The sequence below is a fragment of the Carassius auratus genome, chromosome 8 (assembly GCF_003368295.1).
Source record: "Carassius auratus strain Wakin chromosome 8, ASM336829v1, whole genome shotgun sequence".
NCBI lineage: Eukaryota > Metazoa > Chordata > Actinopteri > Cypriniformes > Cyprinidae > Carassius > Carassius auratus.
The window spans coordinates 22,647,170-22,666,793 of record NC_039250.1 but is presented as its reverse complement, the minus strand read 5'-3'; the positions used below and the strand labels follow the sequence as shown (position 1 = coordinate 22,666,793).

At 35.2% G+C, this 19,624-nt stretch overlaps 1 protein-coding gene across 1 annotated transcript in view; it reads left to right on the top strand.

The window, feature by feature from the left end:
• Positions 1–19,624, top strand: part of ghra (growth hormone receptor a) — a 30,725-nt gene that overhangs the window by 2,760 nt on the left and 8,341 nt on the right. Inside the window, 1 exon segment of the mRNA XM_026270357.1 lies at positions 6,794–6,900. Coding sequence (XP_026126142.1) covers positions 6,810–6,900 — 91 coding nt within the window. The 5' untranslated portion in view covers positions 6,794–6,809.

Here is a 19,624-nt window from a genome sequence, read left to right as displayed (position 1 = left end):
GCAGAAAGTCATGCGCTCCCGGTAAAAAATAACCAATCAGAGCTGCGGTCCGTAACTTTGTTTGTGTTCAAATTGTAGAAATATGTTTATAATAAGCGAGTACACCATGAATCCATTTTCCAAACCATGTTCTTGGCTTGTCCTGAATCACTAGGGTGCACCTATAATAAGTGTTTATATTCGGAGTATTTTAGATTGCTTCGGGGGTACCGCGGCGGAGTAACCCAGTACCTTTGTGATTCTTCATAGAAATAAACAGAGAGAAGTAGTTCCGGCTACGATGTTCTTTCGCAAGACGAAAGCAGTTCTGTTTATTAACCGCTAGAGCGTCAAAAGTTACCTACAGCAGCTTTAACAAACCTAATAAAGTAACGAACGAATCATTCTAATATACTGATTTGGTGTTTGGGAAACATCTCTTATTATTATCAATGTTGAAAACAGAGGTGGTGCTTAATATTTTTATGGATAGATGAATAGATAGTTAAAATCATTTATTTGAATTCATTCATTCTTTTGTAATTTCTTTCTGCCTTTTTTTAGTGTAATGCATCTTTGATGAACAGAAGATATACATTTCTTTAAAAAAAAAAATGTAAACAAATCTTGCTCACCCCCAAACCTTTAACAGCAGTGTATAATGCAAAGACATGCATACGTATTTAGATGTGGCTTGAGTGTCAAACTCTGTATTAGAACAGAGTATGAAGGTTTAATGTGACAGTGCACCAGCTTTTGACTCTCTATGAAAAATGTCTAGACGTTCGAAGACCTTTGCAGCACAAACAGGTTTGCAAGCGCTCTCTGCACAAACATGATTGACCTCAGTTTACCAGAGGTGTTTGAAGCATGATATCTCTCTTTCTTTCTTGTTTAGAGTCAGTTTAGAGTTCTCCCCCTCACACACACACACACACACACATGGTTTGGCAGAATGTAGCTCCGTCCCCCTCCAGCAGCCTGCTCTGCTGACCCAGACTTTTCCACTGCCCTTGTGAAATAGGAGCGGCAGAGACGATCGGGTCTCACCAGTCAGAACTAAATGCCATCACAAAGCGAAAAGACTCTCATAAACTGCTGCTGGCAGAAGCCCACTTTAATCTCTATTTGAACAGTCCAGTGAAGTGTTAAACCCCTGTCTAACCAAGTTAAACCCCCTTTCCACCAGCAAAACTGCAGCACATGCAGTTTTTTTTTTCTGTGCACATGCATATACATGTATAATGGTTTACACAAGGTTTTGTGCTTGTTTCACCACACTGTTTGCTTGCTTGTGCAACTGGGGTGACTGAATGTGACCTTTGAACTGTGCATATCGTCTCCTGACTAAATCAATCAGAATAGGAAAGGTTGAATCCTGTCTGATATCCTCTTTTCTGCAGTACTCGAATGCTGTGAGACCTACAGCAATGTAACAATGAAGATTAAGCAAGAATTAGATTGCAACAGTACATTCAAAAATGTTTGCACTGCTGCAAGAATTCTTAATCAACATTTTCACCATAATTAGGAAAAAAAAAATTCTGTCATCATTTATTTACCCTCAAGTTGTTCCAAACCTGTATGAATGTTATTTCTTCAGCTAGATAATAAAAGTAGATATTTTGAAAATTGTAACCAGTTACTGGACCCTATTGACTTCTAAAATTTTTGTCCATACTATGGAAGTCAATGGGTACCAACACGTTACATTCTTCAAAATATCTTCTTTTATGTTCAACAGACGAAAGAAACTGAAACAGGTCTGGAACAAATTGAGTAAATGATGACAGAATTTTAATTTTTGTCTCTTTAAAGACCAACCAAAGCACATTGACAAAGTTGATTAAAAAAGCGGTAGAACCAAATGTGTATGATTTAGTGTAATTTATTGGACTTAAATAGGAGATACAGTGTTACTTTTTAAAAAAATGCATTGCGGGATTTCTTTACCCATAAAAAGTAATTCATATTGTTACACTATCTGCTGACTAAGACTCTCTTCTACAATAAAAGGGTTCTTCCGGCATTTTTATTTTACAACAGAAGTGTTATTTTTCTTTTATGAAAAGGTTTTATTCTTTAAAAACATTTTGCATGCAGAAACTGGGTTAACCACAGTATTGTATGTGTCATACTGCAAGTAGGGGTTTGCCGATGCTGATGTCTTTTGCACATAAATGTAAAAAAAACGTACTGTATTAAACACAAAATTTTGATGCAGAAAGACTGAAATAGTGTTGTCTTGTAAAATATACTCCAATAATCTTTGTTTTAATGTACTTTTATAGAAAGGGAGTGTTTTTCTATTTATATTTGCCACTAAATAAAATAAATGCACATGGAATGTGTGTAACTTTTGTACTTTTGAAGTGACTTGAATAGTATGGTGTAAATTTGATAAGTAACTTGGTATGTCACTTACATTTAATACAAATACATTTAATTGTGTAACATGTTACCCCAACATTCATGGTAATGGACTGATATCATCTGTAGTTTCAGCACAGTTTGCTAAAGGTGATGTCCACATGTTTGTTTTACATCAGAGATGTGCTGACAGCAGGATTGTGCTCAGAAGAACTGGAAAAAGGCACAGTGGTTTTAGTCTTAATGCACATAGATTCAGTCATTCAGATTAAACCTCTGCTTGATTGTCTGAGTGCTGATATAAAGTTGCTAAATAGGTGCCATTAAGAACAGTTTATGACCGAGCACATCACCGCACACAGATTTAGTATTACTTCCTGTTTGGAATACACCATCATAACAGAGTATGACTCAGGGACTCCAGACGTTTTATTATATAGCAGAGATCAACAGGTTTCAAATGGTGAACTCTGCATGTATTACTCACTCACTGCTAATTTTGGATGTTATTATTTAGTCTTGGATGCTGCCCCAATAGGAATTATACTCTCTTTCTTGTTAGCCTGAGTTCTAGACCTGATAGCTCAGTAGTTCATTTAGGGAAGCTACAACAGTTCAGAAGTTTGTGATTCTGTCCGTCCGTCCATCCATCTATCTATCTCTGTATTTGTTTGAGTTATGTGTCTGAGAGTGTTAATGGTGCATCATTTCCCTTAATTATATCATTTTAAGAGTCTTGTGGTCTGTCTGTGGAATGGTAAGGACTGGTTGAAACCCTCAGTGATGGTAATATTTTTTTTATTTATATCAAGTTTTGCTCCAAATGCTTTAAGCAACAGATAAATCTGAACAAACTGTGGGCTGTCATCCGCCCAACCACACAGTGTGACTGATGTAAAACAGACCTGTTTATTTGCACAACGCACTGTAGCCTACAACAATGCCCAGATATATATATATATATATATATATGGAAGTGTCTGCGTTACAAAAAAGTGTTTGGTTCCCCATTAAGCTCATAACTAAATACAACACTGCACATGTTTATGAGGGATTTAAAAGAGAAACATTGCAGCATAAAAAAAAAAATACTGAATAATAATAAAATAATGGTGGTTTGTTGGAAAAAATCAAATCGTACAGTTCTCCACACGCTGGGACCGCGGTTCAACTTAAATCTGACAACACATCTGTAATATAAATTTTAAAAAAAATCACTCTTGTTCAATGCAAAATCCATTTGCTGGAATATAAGCGTTTATTTCATCATCACCTGGATGTTGATAGTGCACGCACACAGGTGAGACCTGAACAACAAACGTTGATATCTGTGTATAAACTAAACTCATTTAAGCTTTGCCACTGCCAGTTGAAACATTTAATAGCCAGAGGATGCGAGCTCATGCAAACAGTGAGAACAGTGTCTCAGAACATGAGCAAATCTTAAGCTTTCTCTAAAGTATTGTGTTTAAATTGACAAATTCGCACAAAAAAATGTCAAAATCCCCAACTTGGTAAGTATCTTACAGCAGACGTACTGTATCAGTGCATTCTCTGAAAGTGACAGCACCTTCTTAATATTAATCGAACAGCAACAACAAATAAATTACTCACTGCTCTTGATTGAATAGCTTATGTAACTTTAATAAAGATTAATCTTTCATTTATACAGTCAAATATGCAATGCTGTTTTACATTTGATTATACTTTATTCAATTTCTTTAGGCTACCTAAAAACTAATGCTAGACCTACCTAAAAAAAAACCCTGAAAATCACTGTTTATTTTATTTGTATCTTTACTCTATTGTATTTATTTGTGCTATTGCTTGTAATTAGATAGAATATTCTTATTTTCTTTATTTTTATTTGAAAGTATAGTTTTTCAAAAAACATAAGACATACTGAACCATACCAAAACTGTGACTCTAAAGCCGTGATACAAACCCAACCGTGAAAAAGTTGAACCGTTCCACCCCTACAAAAAATGTAAATGTCGTCCATACTCATAGATGGGCTGTATTATCAACAGATGACACATTTTTGAGGTTAAAGGGTGAGAAGCATTGCCTAATGTGCATGCAGTGCTGAGAAATCAGTGAAGAACTCAGAAAGCGGGAAATTCTTTCCGCCAATCAGATTCAAGGGAGGTTCCTCCCCTCCTCGCTCTCATGGCTGTCTGGACAATCAGGCCCTCTGTGAAGACTGTCGTGCCCCTTTAACTCCTTCATGAGGCCGGACCCTACTGGTCCTCCCAGTATCTCCAAACATGTGACTGCAAACTCAAAAGAGGGACAATAGAGCACTTGTCTATGCCTCATAAAATTACCTGTTTAATATAATATAATATAATATAATATAATATAATATAATATAATATAATATAATATAATATAATATAATATAATATAATATGTGTTAAATTTGTGGTCAGTGCAATTTTTCTTTTATTAATTTATTTAGTTTTTAGCAAGGGCACGTTAAATTAATCAAAAATGACAGTTAAAAAATTTAATGTTAGAAACAGTTAGAAATAATAATAATTTTATTTATTTCATTATTTATTTGGAGCACCTTATCAGCATATTATATTTATTTCTGAAGGATTATGTGACACTGAAGACTAGAGTAATGACTGCTGAAAATCAGCTTTTCCATCACAGAAATAAATTACATTTTAAAATATATTGTAATACTATTTATTAATATTGCTGTGTTTTTTATCAAATAAATGTAGCATTTCAAACATTTCCAAACAGTCCTCTTCCTTCTATAGCACTGTTTTACTATTTTATCATATTAATAATAGAACTTAATTATACTTAACTAAAAGCAATACAGTCTCATAGACCTGCTAATAAGCATTGGACCTGTCAACATGGGTGTGTAATGTATTTTACACTCTCTTGCTGTATGATAGCAGCATTCCTTTGAGTATTGGGGCCTCTCGACTGCCTGACTGAGAAGAGCCATCTCCTTGAGAAGAATAGAGACGGTCAAGGCGAGTTTGAGGTGTGTTTGTTTGCTCTGTATCAGACTTAGATAGTTAATAGACCATAGTAAATCATACAGTTTTTTAGCTAGCTTTTGGGAATGTAAATACAAAATACCAAAGTATTTTACACTGTAAATTTCACAATTCAAAAAGACAGGGTTATGAAACCTGCATGTTGTTATTCTAGCATTATTAGACGTCGAGATGAGGTGAAGCTATAGGTCAGATGCAGAAAAGCTAGTTATTTGCTGACTGCGCATTTTCCCACATTTGGAAATTATAGCCTGGTGCTGCTTTCAACAATCCACTGCCAAGTGCAGAAGAAAAATAGCTTTAAAGCCAAGTTTAAGCCCAGAACTCCTCTAATCGAACCAGATTCAGAAACGCATCAGGACGAGGCCAGTCTAAACAATGTTTATTGGCTGATTGTATTTATTAATTGTCTACTTAATTTGATTTGATATCATATATTTGACGCACATTTAAACCATATCAGTAGTGTTTTTTGTTTCAGTCAGACTGTCTATATAAATCTCCAGGCTCGGTTGGACTGTTGAGATCAGACTCATCCGTACCAAAGCTTTGCCACTGACCTCTCTATGATTTGCGATGGTGACCAAACAAACATAGTGTTCTTATTTTTAGCCTAACTCTTCGGCTAGCTGGATACAGCCTGTTCAGACTACTTGCTTGTGACAGTTATTTCTCACTATGTCACAATGTCATCGCCATTTCAGACAAACCATTATCTCTTCTATTGAATATTATTGTGATAAGACCCAAAAGTGGTGAGGAAATAGAGAAGGGTCATCGACAGACTCAACCAAGCACAACGAGTAAATCACAAAGCGCCCCCACATACATAAATCACTGTATGAAAGATGGCAACTTGTCAACAGTATTTCTGTCTAACATCCACCACTAATATAGACAATACCAAGCCAGTTTAAATTCTTTATGCTTCATTCTATGTGAGATGATGTTTCACCAGGACCTTTAGCTGAGATAGCATGAACGTTTTGACATTTTGAAAGGTTTTCCGTCGGCCTAGCATAATTTTATAATGGAAGCTCCAGTTTAACACAGTAAATGCAGAGTCTTAGCTTGTGAAAACATCCTCCGCACTGTCTGCAAGCTTTAAAGACCCCTGGTCACCTACAGATAATGACAAGCCCACGTATGGCTGGAAGTGCTGAGTGTTGCAGGGCTCAGAGGCTGTGTCTGCTTGTTAATTGTCTAGTGTCCTCGAATAGGGTTTTGCACAGACCAGCTAAGAATTAATGGCGGTAACCGCCAACGCGCTTTGGCATGAAGGAGTAAGGAAATGAATTGGAGAAGCTGTGGAGATGGCAATGGCCATGGGGCTCTCAGGGGGTTTCAGCTCAGTATTTGTCAGAGGGGTGTCATCCGGGAGCACCACTGATAATGATTTTTCTTTTTTCCTCACTTAGGGAGAAAGCAGAAGCTATGGCTTACTCTCTCTTGCTCAGTCTGCTCTACCTGGGCATGCTGTGTGGAAACGGACTGGTGTCTGCAAGATCTGAGCTGTTCACTCCAGGTACTGCACTCACAACCACGTCAGAAACATTGGTCATTTTGCATTGCCGCAGCAGTCTGATTTGAAATCAGTATTGAAAAAAAAAGACTTACATATGATAATTAGATATTTTTGCATTTCTGCATTATATTTCGATATGAATGAATACAGGAATTTTCATCAGATGATTGAATAGCTGTAAATAGGAAAGATGAATCAGAAAGTTTTGGGAAAAATTTTACGGAATGGTGCGTTTTTACTAGGGTTTACTTTTTACAAGCGCCACCTCAAACCTCTTTTAAAAAAACATTTCAGTTCGTTTAAAAAAAAAAAAATCATATTCCACTTGAGCTTTCATATGCCACATTCTCACTATTGAATAATAATTGTGATGGTTTCATTGTGGTTGTAGGTTAAAATTGAGATTGTAGTTGTAGATTGTAGATTATTATTAAATGAAAATATTAAACAAAATAGTATATATATATATATATATATACTGTATATATTATATATATATATATATATATATATATATATATATATATATATATATAGTAAAATATATTGTAATAATACCGTAAAATAAAAAGTAGTAAATGAACCAAGCCATTCTCAGATACTGAACAGTGATCATTGTATCATGAGCAACACGTGTTTAATGGCATGTTGGAAAATGCATAACTTTATTTAATTAAGTCGTTGCCAGGGCCATTTGACAGTCACACAAAGCCGTATTGTGATATTGATTTTATTTCGAAATATGGTGGAGCCCTACAGTCTATCTGAGGTGGAATGAGGCAACTGTACTATAGGCAGTTTATGCATTTAGTCTGCCCTATTTGTTTAATTGTGTGCTTATGTAAATATATACATCAGCAAAAATTACAGATGGGTTAGGGGACAAGGATTGTTAATTTGCATAATTTTGGTTGTAAATTATTAATTTAATAATAAAATTAACAAATAATGAATAAATAATAAAATTTATAGTGTCATTAATCAGTTTGTTTATTTAAGAATATTAAAGAGTACATTTTTACAAATACTTGAATAAATGGACATGTATTTATTTGTTATATATTTTAAAGTAATTGTAGCAAATGTATGTGTAAGATGGTAAAAATGACAATTTGTCAAAGGGCTTTCATCAATCCCGGATTTAAACTGTAGATGTCTGTGCCAGGTCATTATTGGAAAATCATTGGGCCTGTGTCAAGATTATTCACCTTTGAGCACACAGAACATTTTACTTTGGTCTAGTCAAACAATCCTTCAATAAATAGGTTTTGTTTGAAAGTAAACACATTGACTGTGGTCATCCAAAGTCCAGGGACAGGATACAGTGGCGCTTATAGGATGATGAACTAAATGGGATGTCATCATTGCACGTAGCTTATCATTGAGATGGAGACATTGATATGTTATGGTGAATAACATTTGTGTAATAGGCTTTCACAGATGCAATGAATGACTTGGGTTAATGACCCAGTAGCTGTGCACAAGTTGGAGCCCAGACTTTAGCACTTCGATTAAAGTTCGATTTATTTTATATATATATATTTTTTTGCTTTATGTTTAAATATATACTCTTTTAATGTTTATTAAGCTATTATTTAACTGCTATGTATAAAAATATTGCCTTATTGCCTTTGGAGTGCATGTTTTTTTTAAGGGGTGATGTGGAGAACAAGTCGATGGTGTCATTTTATTTTTTATAATAATATATTAAATTAATGAAAGGGCTAGTAATTCAATGCCAAAGAGGTTCCAACAAAGATGTGCTAGAACTTATTGTGACATAAAAGGTATTTATTTATTTTTTTGCAAAAAAATATTTTTTACTTATTCCATGTTGCCTTGTAAAACATGTCCTTCCAAAGCCAACCCAGTCTCATTAGAAAATGCAATTTTAGGTTTTGGTGATTTTGTATGAATATGAAGCATGAAGGTCCACAGTGGGGGCTAAGCAGATTGTATTAAAATATATAAATTCACCACTATTAGTTACGAACTGCCCTTAGAGTGCATTGTCCAAAGCGATTAATAGAGTTTTTAAACACCATATGAGATCATAAAGTGCATGAGTTTACTAAGCAGCAGATGTTGCATGTTAAGGAAAATGCTCTAGCTATGCTTCATAAAACAGATTATTTGCCAAGGATATTTTCCACAATTGAGTGTTTGATGGGTGGTGCCTTTGTGTTTCTGGGTGTTCAAATGATGCAGCATTTAAAATATGTTTTTGCATTAAAGCAAATTCCTTGAGACAGAAATCTGGAAACCCTACTGAACGGACTGTCCGTGTGCCTTTTTATATGCTGTCTGCCCTGACTAAGGTCTCTTCAGAGGTGTTCTGAGGACAGGCTGTGCTTTGATTGAGAACAGAAGTAATCGTCTTGAGTTATGGCTTCGGACAAGGGCCATATTTCTGGACTTTTTTTTGTGAGGGGGGTCTGGCAAAAATGACTCTTCAGTTTTGGCTGGAATTTCAAAGACATGATGATGTCTTATGGAGGAGAGAATGGACTGGCAGCGCTTCAGGCCTGTGCTGTCAATGTCATGCCTGTATGCTAATGTGTCTCTAATAAATCAGATGTGCGTAGATCAACTCGCTTATTTATATTTCAACTCTCTCTGGGCCAAGCATATGGGCCTTCGTGGTAGAAGTGTAATGAGATAAGGCTGCAAATTTCAAACATTAACAACATGCAGATTTGTTGTGCTTCTAAAACAACTGATGACTGTTGATATATTTGATATCCTCAATGATTGTGTCATGTGGTTACAATATTTAGATGTTCTGCTAAATTCTTGGTTAAGAGGACCCGAGGAATCGTTGTTATTGAGTTTATTATCTTTTTATTTCTCTATTTAATTCTCATTAGATCTTGCAGAGATGAGGAATTATCAAATGCCTGATTTTTTGACAGCACTTTTCTGAGAGTTAAGTGTTTACTACATTCTCAAAAACTATTAGCATATACTTGTTCAGCACTACCCAGAACATATTTTTTATTAATAATAACATTTATTATAATGTACTCTCTCACTCTCACTCTCTCTCTCTCACTCTCTCTCTCTCTCTCTCTCTCTCTCTCTCTCTCTATATATATATATATATATATTATATATGCGATGTTATATCAATGATTTAATAATAATTAATTATTATTATCATAACTAATAATAAACATGGTTATTAATTCGTAATTTAATGATAATGTAATTAATAATATATTATTATTATATAAATTTATATATAATATTAATATAATGTTAATAAAATTAATATGTATATAACTGTTATTCATAATATTTAAATAACTTCATGAATATAAGTTAATTGGTAAAATGTAAATTACAATATAATCAAAATGAATGAATGATGATGATGATGATGATAATATAATGATTATTATTAATAGTAATTAAATAACATGTAATTATTATTATTATTATTAATGAATATGTACAAATAAGAATTATTATAATTATTATTATCATTATTATATCTCTGCATTTTGATGTAAGAATTAGATGATTAAAACAAAATGCATTATGAATACTGAAAAATTTTAAATGAAATTTTATTGTCTAACTGTAAAGTTTATGTACTTCTCATCTGAGTATGAATGTCTGTTACCCCTCTTTTTTGTAATTAATGAAAAAAAACAATTACTATTTTCTTTCCATCTGTTTGTGCTATTTATTGTTAAACCTAAAAATGAAAAACCAATGAGCCCTTCAGATTACAATAATCTCAATTGGGCTGCAGTCCCAACAAGCTTGGATCTCAACACAATCCTGATGTACTAAAATGACCAAGGCAGGTTGTTTTAAGGGGACTGCCCTCTAAATAAATAAATAAATAAGCAAACAGAAGTACGGAAGACTTCAAAGCTATCGATGTACTGAGAGGAAACAGTGGGAAGCACAAGTAAATTCTTGGAAGTTGTCTATTTTTCCTGTACTAACAATATGTTCACTGAGGAGCAAGCCACTGTAAAGCTGAAACCAAGATTTCTGCAGAGCATGCTCTTTTGTGTTTAAAAGCCTAGTGATGATGTCGGTGTGTTGATTCTTTAATTCTCTGTGTGCCGTTCTGTCTGCCATAACCCTCACACGACACAGGGGGCGCTGTGAGTGCTCCGAAACCTGAGAGTCTTCTGCTGTGACTCAGGGAGTTTCAGACGCAGGCGGAGCCCCTTTGGGCTGAAGTTTATTTACGCTAGACAGCAGGGTGAGTCAGGGAGAGAGCTGAGCCCAAAGAGAAAGTAGAACAGCAGAGAACAGCAAAGTTTGCCGTTACATAAGGCAGTGGTTGGCTCTTTTTGTTCCGAAAAACAGAGTCCAGTTGCCAAATGGAGAGCAGGATCGCAGGGCCGTTCACATGAAACTTTTTCCACAAGGAACGTATGGCCATAAAACAATCTCAAAAACACTTTTCATCTGCAGGCATGTTTAAATCTTCTGTGGTCTGCAAATTCAGCATAATGGTTGTAGAAATATGAGAGACAAATATTTTTGTGGTAATAAAAATATGTTAAACAGTATACAGTTTAAAGGGGTCATATGATGCGATTTAAATGTTTCCTTTCTCTTTGGAGTGTTATAAGCTCTTGGTGAATGAAGAAGATCTGTAAAGTTGCAAAACCCACAGTCTCAAATCCAAAGAGATATTCTTTATAAAAGTTAAGACTTGACCAAACCCCCTAAAACGGCTCGTCCTAACACGCCCCCACATCTCTACATCACTATGTGGGAAGATTTGCATAACGCTGGCCAAATGTTCACGCAAAGAAAGAAGGTGTAACTTTTATTCTCTGTTGCCGCCACTGCCATGTCGTGGAATCGCTGTGTGTTTCGTTGTGAAAGCGAAACTACTTGTTTGGCCTTACAAAAGAGGACACAACTAGAAATCAGTGGTTAAGTTGTATTTCCAGACTGTTCCAGAACAGTCGAACACAAATATTTAGATGTGTGCTGCACGTTTTTAGGAGGATAAGGCTGTTTCTATAAAGTTGGGCAGTTCAAACGTTGCAAGGACAGTCGGCGCTTCTGACTTACAGGCTGTAAGTATGTTATTAATATTTAAATAATTTGCCAATGATGATTCAAACACGAGTTTTGAGCAGTGTAAAGTAGGCTTGTTGTTGTTTCTCAGATCACAAATGCAGACATGGCTTTATGTTTACGCAGCGCAATACGCAGCGTGATACGAAATGCAACGTGTTAAAAGACAGTATAAGTCATTATAATCAGTAATTATGTCCCAACGTTTGTAATAGGTTTCATTGGTTTTGTCTTGTCTAGTGATGTCTGAGCAGAGCAGCTGGACTGAGTCTCGTGCTGCTGGCCTGGGAGACGGCATATGTATAGGAGCGTAATGTTTCCGTCACACACTTGAGGCATTCGGCCAATCACAATGCAGTGGATAGCTGGCCAGTCAGAGCACATTTCACTTTTTCAGACCAATGAGCCTTGTTAAAATCAATGCTTTTCAGAAGGCGGTGCATATAGGAGATATAATCATGTGCATTATATGGAAAATAATGTTTTTTTTTTTTACCTTAAATCGCATAAACACATTGCATTACACCAAATACACAAAATAATGTTCTTTTTAGCAGCATCATATGACCCCTTTAAATAGAGCTTTAATGAGAGCATCTTTAGTGAATTAAAGTATAAAATGTAAGGGATAATGTACATCCAACCAGTATTTCTCTCAGAATAAATCTCGACAGGGTGATAAGGACCCTGACGCGAAGTCTCGCAAAGCCTGAAGGGGTTTATTCTGCGAGAACAACCAGCTGGATGTACATTATCCCACTTATTACATGGCTACTTGCCACATAAGTCAATAATTAGACGCAAAATATTGATTTGAGTTTAAATATTTGAACACAAAGCTTTCGTTAACAGCAGTTGCGAGCAAGCGGCACATTCAAACTAAACGGACATTTAAGTGAAACGGTGCAGTCAAACTACTTATTACACAACATTTCACCACATAAATAATTAAGGCAATAAAAGAATTAAGACAAAAATGTTTTTAAAACCTTATCAGTTTGTTAATGCTCTTATAATTCATTACAGCTTACAAAACAATCGTAGAAAAAAGGGCAGCAGTAGCTGCGTTTGTATGAAACGAGAGCGAGTCCGCAATACCAGGATAACATAATTACATAATTAGCTAAAATAACAAAAAGCTTCCACCAAGAAAAAATAGTTCAAGAAAGAGTACAGCGCCGACTGCTGTTACCTGGATGAGCCTTTGTTATTAGCTTTTACCAGTTGTTATCTAGGGATAACATACCTCGGAATATTCCGAATATAATATAATATAATATAATATAATATAATATAATTCCCAATAAAGAAATGATTTAGTAGATTAACTAAAGTAATGGCCTGATTATTATGGTATTAGGGAGGATTATGGTCATTATCGCTAATTATGGTCATTATCGCAGATTCACTTGACATAAATCTGCTGTAATTCAGCCTGAGGGTCTGGATTTGTGTCCACTGAAAATCAAAGAGACGTTGTGCTAATGATGGACTTAGACAGTACAGTTGGAGGCCAGTAGTTGTTTATGGCTCTTTGCACTGGCCTGACATTACATTTGGAAAAACAATCATTTGTATGTTAGCAAATGCAATAGGCACTTATCTGTCATTATCGATGCCTCTGCCTGGATTTTGTCCTCCAAATCTGCCATTAGATTCTATATAATGTGGTTTCAAGTACTTCCCTCTATACATTATCTGGGTGCTGGAGTTTGTGTTAAGTGAACACTTGCAATGTATTGAGTTTCTCATCCGCCTTTCTGTACAGTCTGTGTGTGTGTGTGTGTGTGTTCTTTGCAGTTATTTTTAACACCAGTTTACATTCTGCTGTAAGTGTCTGCTGCCTTCGATCATTTAGTTGATCCTCAAGATTGTTTTGCTGTGACCACAGACAATTGCAGGCGTAAAAACAAAAAGACCTAAATAAATTAATAATTATATTTTACGGATGTGCAACAGTGATCAAGTACTTGAGTACTCGACCATGACAACAATCTAGGGCTGGGATAAATTATTATTTTTTAAACGATTAATCTAGCGATTTTTTTTTTTCAATGCATCGATTAATCTAACGATTAATTTTTTCCAGACGATTCGATTTAGATTATTCCCCATTAATTGACTACTAACAATTTATACATGTTGATTTACATATCTGAATGAAAAAAACATGAATTCCTTAACATTGCAATATATGTTTATTGCTCTTAAAATTACAAAATAAAAGACTGACTAAGAACAACTTTGCACTTGTATAGAGATAGCATTCAATAAAACCTTGAAGCCTTGAAAAAACATAGCTTACTGAAACAAGCTTACTGAAAAAAAAAGTCCTTCTTTCAGATGAAAATAACATCAACTTGATGTCTAGCATTCAATAAAAAAAAAAGAATACAGTAACCAATGTAAACTTGAGGGCTTTAAGCTAACACAGAGAGTGCTTTTTCAAAAAAAAAAAAATTAACAGTGGGAGCCAGCAGCTTGTCATGGAGAAAAAAAAAATATCCGAATGCTTCACGTGAAACTTTGGCATTCCGCCTTTTTCTATCATGTGTAATGATTTTGGTCAATATGCATGAGGGAGAGAGAGAGAGAGAAAGAGAGAGAGAGCGAGAGAGACAGCGCTCGTGTTGAGTCATTCTATTCTACATCACTAACCGGCTTTGACAGCCGGCAAAAAAAAGATCAATGCAGAAATACCCCTGGATTGGTTATATAACGTTGGACAGAATGTTGATCAGGCCATCGCGTATATTCAGCGCTCATAAGGTAAACGTTTTGCAAACGTTTTTTAGAGAAATAAAAACAGGTGGACAAATCGATGCACATATTTTGCATCAACGTATTTTTTGCGTCAACGTCATCGATGACCTCAACCTGTTGTCCCAGCCCTACAATGATCGATTATTAAATCGATGATCGAGGAAATGTACTTATTTATTTTTTTATTGGTTATAGCAGCACTTTGGGTGGCACTCTGAGGTCTGGTTGTTTAGCTTTTTCCAGTATTCACCCGATACCGATACTTCTATATTTGGTACTTGCTGATACCGAGTACCGATAACCACTATTTTATATGCTGTGCAAAGGAAAAATACTTTTTTACTTTGTTTGGAATGCTCAAAATGAGTTACAGTGCCGGTTGCCACTCATGTTTATCATTTAGTCTGCTTGTCACCATCAAAAAACAATTAATACAGTCACATTACTATATGAAATAGCCTATGAGCCAGCCCATAATCACTAGATTTTATATAGGTGTTACTATAATGATTATGTAAATGGTGATCAGTTTTGATATCAGTGTAAGTTACTGCTTTTTGCCTTGGTTTGACTTCTCAATTTTGCAAAGGCAGATTACAGTAACTTCAAAATAGGGGTAAAAATCAAGTTTGAGCTCACAGTTTTTTAATCTATATAATTTTCATTACTAAAACATTTAATTGACAGATTTCCAGTGTCCTACCTATAATTAATTTATCTGGACAAATAAAAAACTTTAACATAATTTTTATCAGTTTCAAACTCTAGTAAGTTCAGGTCTTTTGCCTTTGTAGGGCAGTATATAGAATAGTAATATTCTGTTTTATTGAATAGAAAAAGGGACCTGGACATTATTCAGAATTTATCAAATTTTCAATGTTGGGTGATCTATATTGCTTTATTGGAAGAGTTTGTCTCTAACATAGGGTCATCTCTCTCACTCTTCTCCATAACCAAAGCCCGTCCTCTTTGCCCCCCTTACAGCAAAATGTTTTTTTAAAGGACCAAGAGGGGCGGGTGGTACATATGCTGGACTGTCAGTGAGTATTTTTATGTGCTGGTCTGTACGACTGATGTTAGTCTGACACAAATTCTTGTGCTCAGCACAGTTCTGGAAGCACCGTTTTCATAATGTCTGTCTCTCAACTGTTTTCCTCATATATTAGGTGGAATCTGATGGGTGCAAAAGCCAAAAACATTTTTTGAGAAGACCGATATCTGATGATTTAAAATATATTTATATAATATTCTGAGATTTGCCAGAAATCTGTGTGCTTGTAGTATATAAATCTGTTAAGTAGTATTAAAGGGTTAGCTCACCCAAAAATGAAAATTAGCCTATAAATTATACTCACCCTCAAGTCATCCTAGGTGTTTATGACTCTCTTCTTTCAGACTCCAGTCAGAGTTATATAAAAAATTGTCTTTGATCTTTCAAGCTGTTTAATGCCACTCAGGAGGTGTTGCAGTGCATCAGTCCAAAAGAAGTGAAATAAAAAGTGCCCATCCTTAATAAAAAGTGTCTCACACAGCTCTGGGGGGTGAACAAAGTCCTACTGTAGTGAATTAGGGCTGCACGATTCTGGATAAATTGAGAATCACGATTTTTTGATCTCATATAGAGATCACGATTCTCCTACGATTCTTTATTATTATTATTACTATTAACATTATCATTATCACAAGTATATAAATTAATTATTTTATTTTGCAAGGATTCTTTAAATTGATCAAGTGTGACAAAGACATTTATAACAAAATATTTCTATTACACACAATTATTGTTCTTCTGAACTTTCTATCAAAGAAACCTGAAAAAAATCTACTCATCTGTTTTCAACATAATAATAATAATAATAATAATAATAATAATGTTTTTTTTGAACGGCAAAACAGCATATTAGAATGATTTCTGAAGATCATGTGACACTGAAGACTGGAGTAATGATTCTGAAAATACAGCTGCACACCACAGAAATAAATTACATTTTAAAATACATTCAAGTGAAAGCAGTTATTTTAAATGGTAAATATTTCAAAACTTTACTGTTTTTGCTGTACTTTGGATCAGATAAATATAGTTTGGTGAGCAGAAGAGACTTTAAAAAAACATTACACATCTTATGGTTCAAAAACTTTTGACTGGTAGTGTATATATAATATATTTAAAACCCCAGTTTTTTTAATATTAGAATGATGAAAAAGTTGTTTAGATCACTGATTCAACGACTCACTCATAAACCTACTACACTTGTTTCATTTCTGGATGAATCAGCGTTTTTGAACGATTCTCTTGAATTAAAAATTAATTCATTGACAAATAAATTAAGACACGTTTCATCTATTGGTGAAACAATGCAATCGACACAAACGTTATTTAAAGCGCAGTACTTTCAAAAGGGGATTTGTTATATTTTGATCGCTGCCATATAGACATCAATGTTTATATTTAAACTATAAACTTTATCCCAGTATTTCTGTGATAATATAAATGACTGTAAGACAGATATAATACTGTGTAGTTGAAAAGACTGTTTGTGAAGATGTTTCTTAACCAAACATGGTAAGAGCTCTCTCTTGTGTCAGCGGCAGTGCGCGCACGGATTTGAATGATCCGGTAAGACTTTGTCAAAGGTTTAACAGACTCGGGGAATCGTTGTCTTTTAGAAATGAGATCGAGAGGGTGTCTGAATCGAGATCGCGATCTTTTAACGATTAATCGTGCAGCTCTATAGTGAATTACACAATATTCAGTTTAATCTAGCTTGCACTCACTGTTGTACACGTAAACAGTTCCGGGGGAATTATGTATGAGGTCAGTTTTGCACATGACATTTTTAATTACCAGTAATAAACATTGAAAGCATTGAAACGGTCACCCCAGATGACCCTGCAGGAATGGATCTTTCATAAGCCCCTTTCACACTGCACGTCGGACCCGCAATATTCCCGTAACATTGCCTGGTCGCCTTCTGTGTGAAAGCAACCACGTCCCGGAATTGATTACCGAATCGAACCCGGGTCGGGGACATAGTAACATTGCGGTAATCGATCCGGAACGAGCGCTGTGTGAACAAAAGCCAGATCTAATTCGGTATCGAAGTGATGACACGCGTTATCGCGCGACTTTTTTACCGGCTGTTTTGAAAGAATATCAACAATCGCGACGAAAACATATGTGCAAACTGTAATGAAGCAGAGATCAGTTAGTTCCTCAGTTTCCGCGCTGACGCAGATATCGTTTGCTTGCTTCAGTTAAAGTATAACGTGCTAAGCGTTGTCGACTCGTACATTATACGTCACGCGCTGATGTCACGTGTCGTTACGGGATCTTCAAGGGTTGTGTGTGAAAGCACGCACATATACCGGGTCATCACTGGCAGTGTGAAAGTGCCAAATCTAGCGACCAGGGAACAATTACAGGAACACTTTACCCCTGTATTTGCCGGAATGGCAGTGTGAAAGGGGCTTTAGAGACCTTCTTTTCATGGGACTTTAATCAGGGGTAATTTGGAAAGCTCTTCCTTTGGATGGTTTCCGAGGGAAAATCTGTCCCTATCAGATTTTACCTACACGAGCAAATCATCTTTTTTAAGCTAAGGAACCAGTTTGCATAAAAGTTATTTACACAGAGTTGTTTGCTGCTGTAATTCTTGCTTTCTGAAATTTAATTGATTTTTTAAATTGTGTTTTGGACTAAATATTGAACCACTTTAGAGGGAGTTATGCCGTGGGTCAGAAGGCTTTTCAGATGTGCTCATTAGTGACTGTGAATGTGTGTGTGTGATTGCTAATTAGATTTGAGGGACTAAGAGAATAAAAACTGCATAATAACTGCTGTCATATTTTGTGCTCATTATTTGGCTTGTTTGTTAACCAAGTTGACCTTTTGTTCCTTAGGTCAGAAAAATGTGTTTTAAAAAAATACATTTTTAAAGGGTTTCTGGCAACAACAGCGATGGTAAAAGTCACCTTTTAAGTCAAAAATGTAATTGAACACCTAAAGCAAAAAGTTAGGCTTTTAACATGATAGTCTTTCAAATAAAAAGAGTGATTTGCTATCACAACCATTTTATTTAAATGAAGAGAAGCTTTCAGTGTTTTTCCATAATTCAGGCTTTCAGAGCAAACAAAGGTAAACAAAGCAGTAAATGGTATGTTTTAGCTTCTTTTATGTGTTTGCCATATGAATCAAGACTATCATGAGCTCAGGATTTACGTCGAGCCATTGCTGTTTGTTTATTCAGTATTTACTTCTAAATAAGTTGTAAAGCATATTTGTTAAAATGTTTGCGAAACCAGTTGCCATTGAATAAATTGAAAAACAACCAGCTATCTGTGGATAGTGCATAGATGATAATCATAATGTTCTGTCTCTCTATGATAAAGGTTTGGAATCCCTGTCTGGTAATAAACGCATCCATATGCTAATGGACCATAATGTTCTCATGTCGTTTTTCTCAGAAAGGCCAGGATTTCTTTTTTGATTACTCACTTTGTGATGTTTCCAAATAGCTTGAGGTGTTCAAGTGACCCCTCACACCAAACACATAAAACTACAAACAGCATTTTCTGCTCTTTTGAAGGAAACTGTTTGCAGATGATGAGACTCATGTGACATGTTTGTTTTCCCTGTAATTTATATCCATGCACATTCATCCAAAGACTATGAGTAGGAAATATTCTTTACATGTTTTCATGTTTGTTTATAGCACCACACCAGGGTACATAATGTAATGGTAAATCTGCCAGCTATCGCAGTTTTCACCTGTCAGTGGGCTGTAAACCCACTGTACTATACATACATTACCATTTAAAAAGTCTGGGTCTGTAAGATTTTTAAAAAGTTTTTGAAAAAAGTCTTACCAAGGCTGCAATTATTTGATCCATAATAGTAAAAACAGTA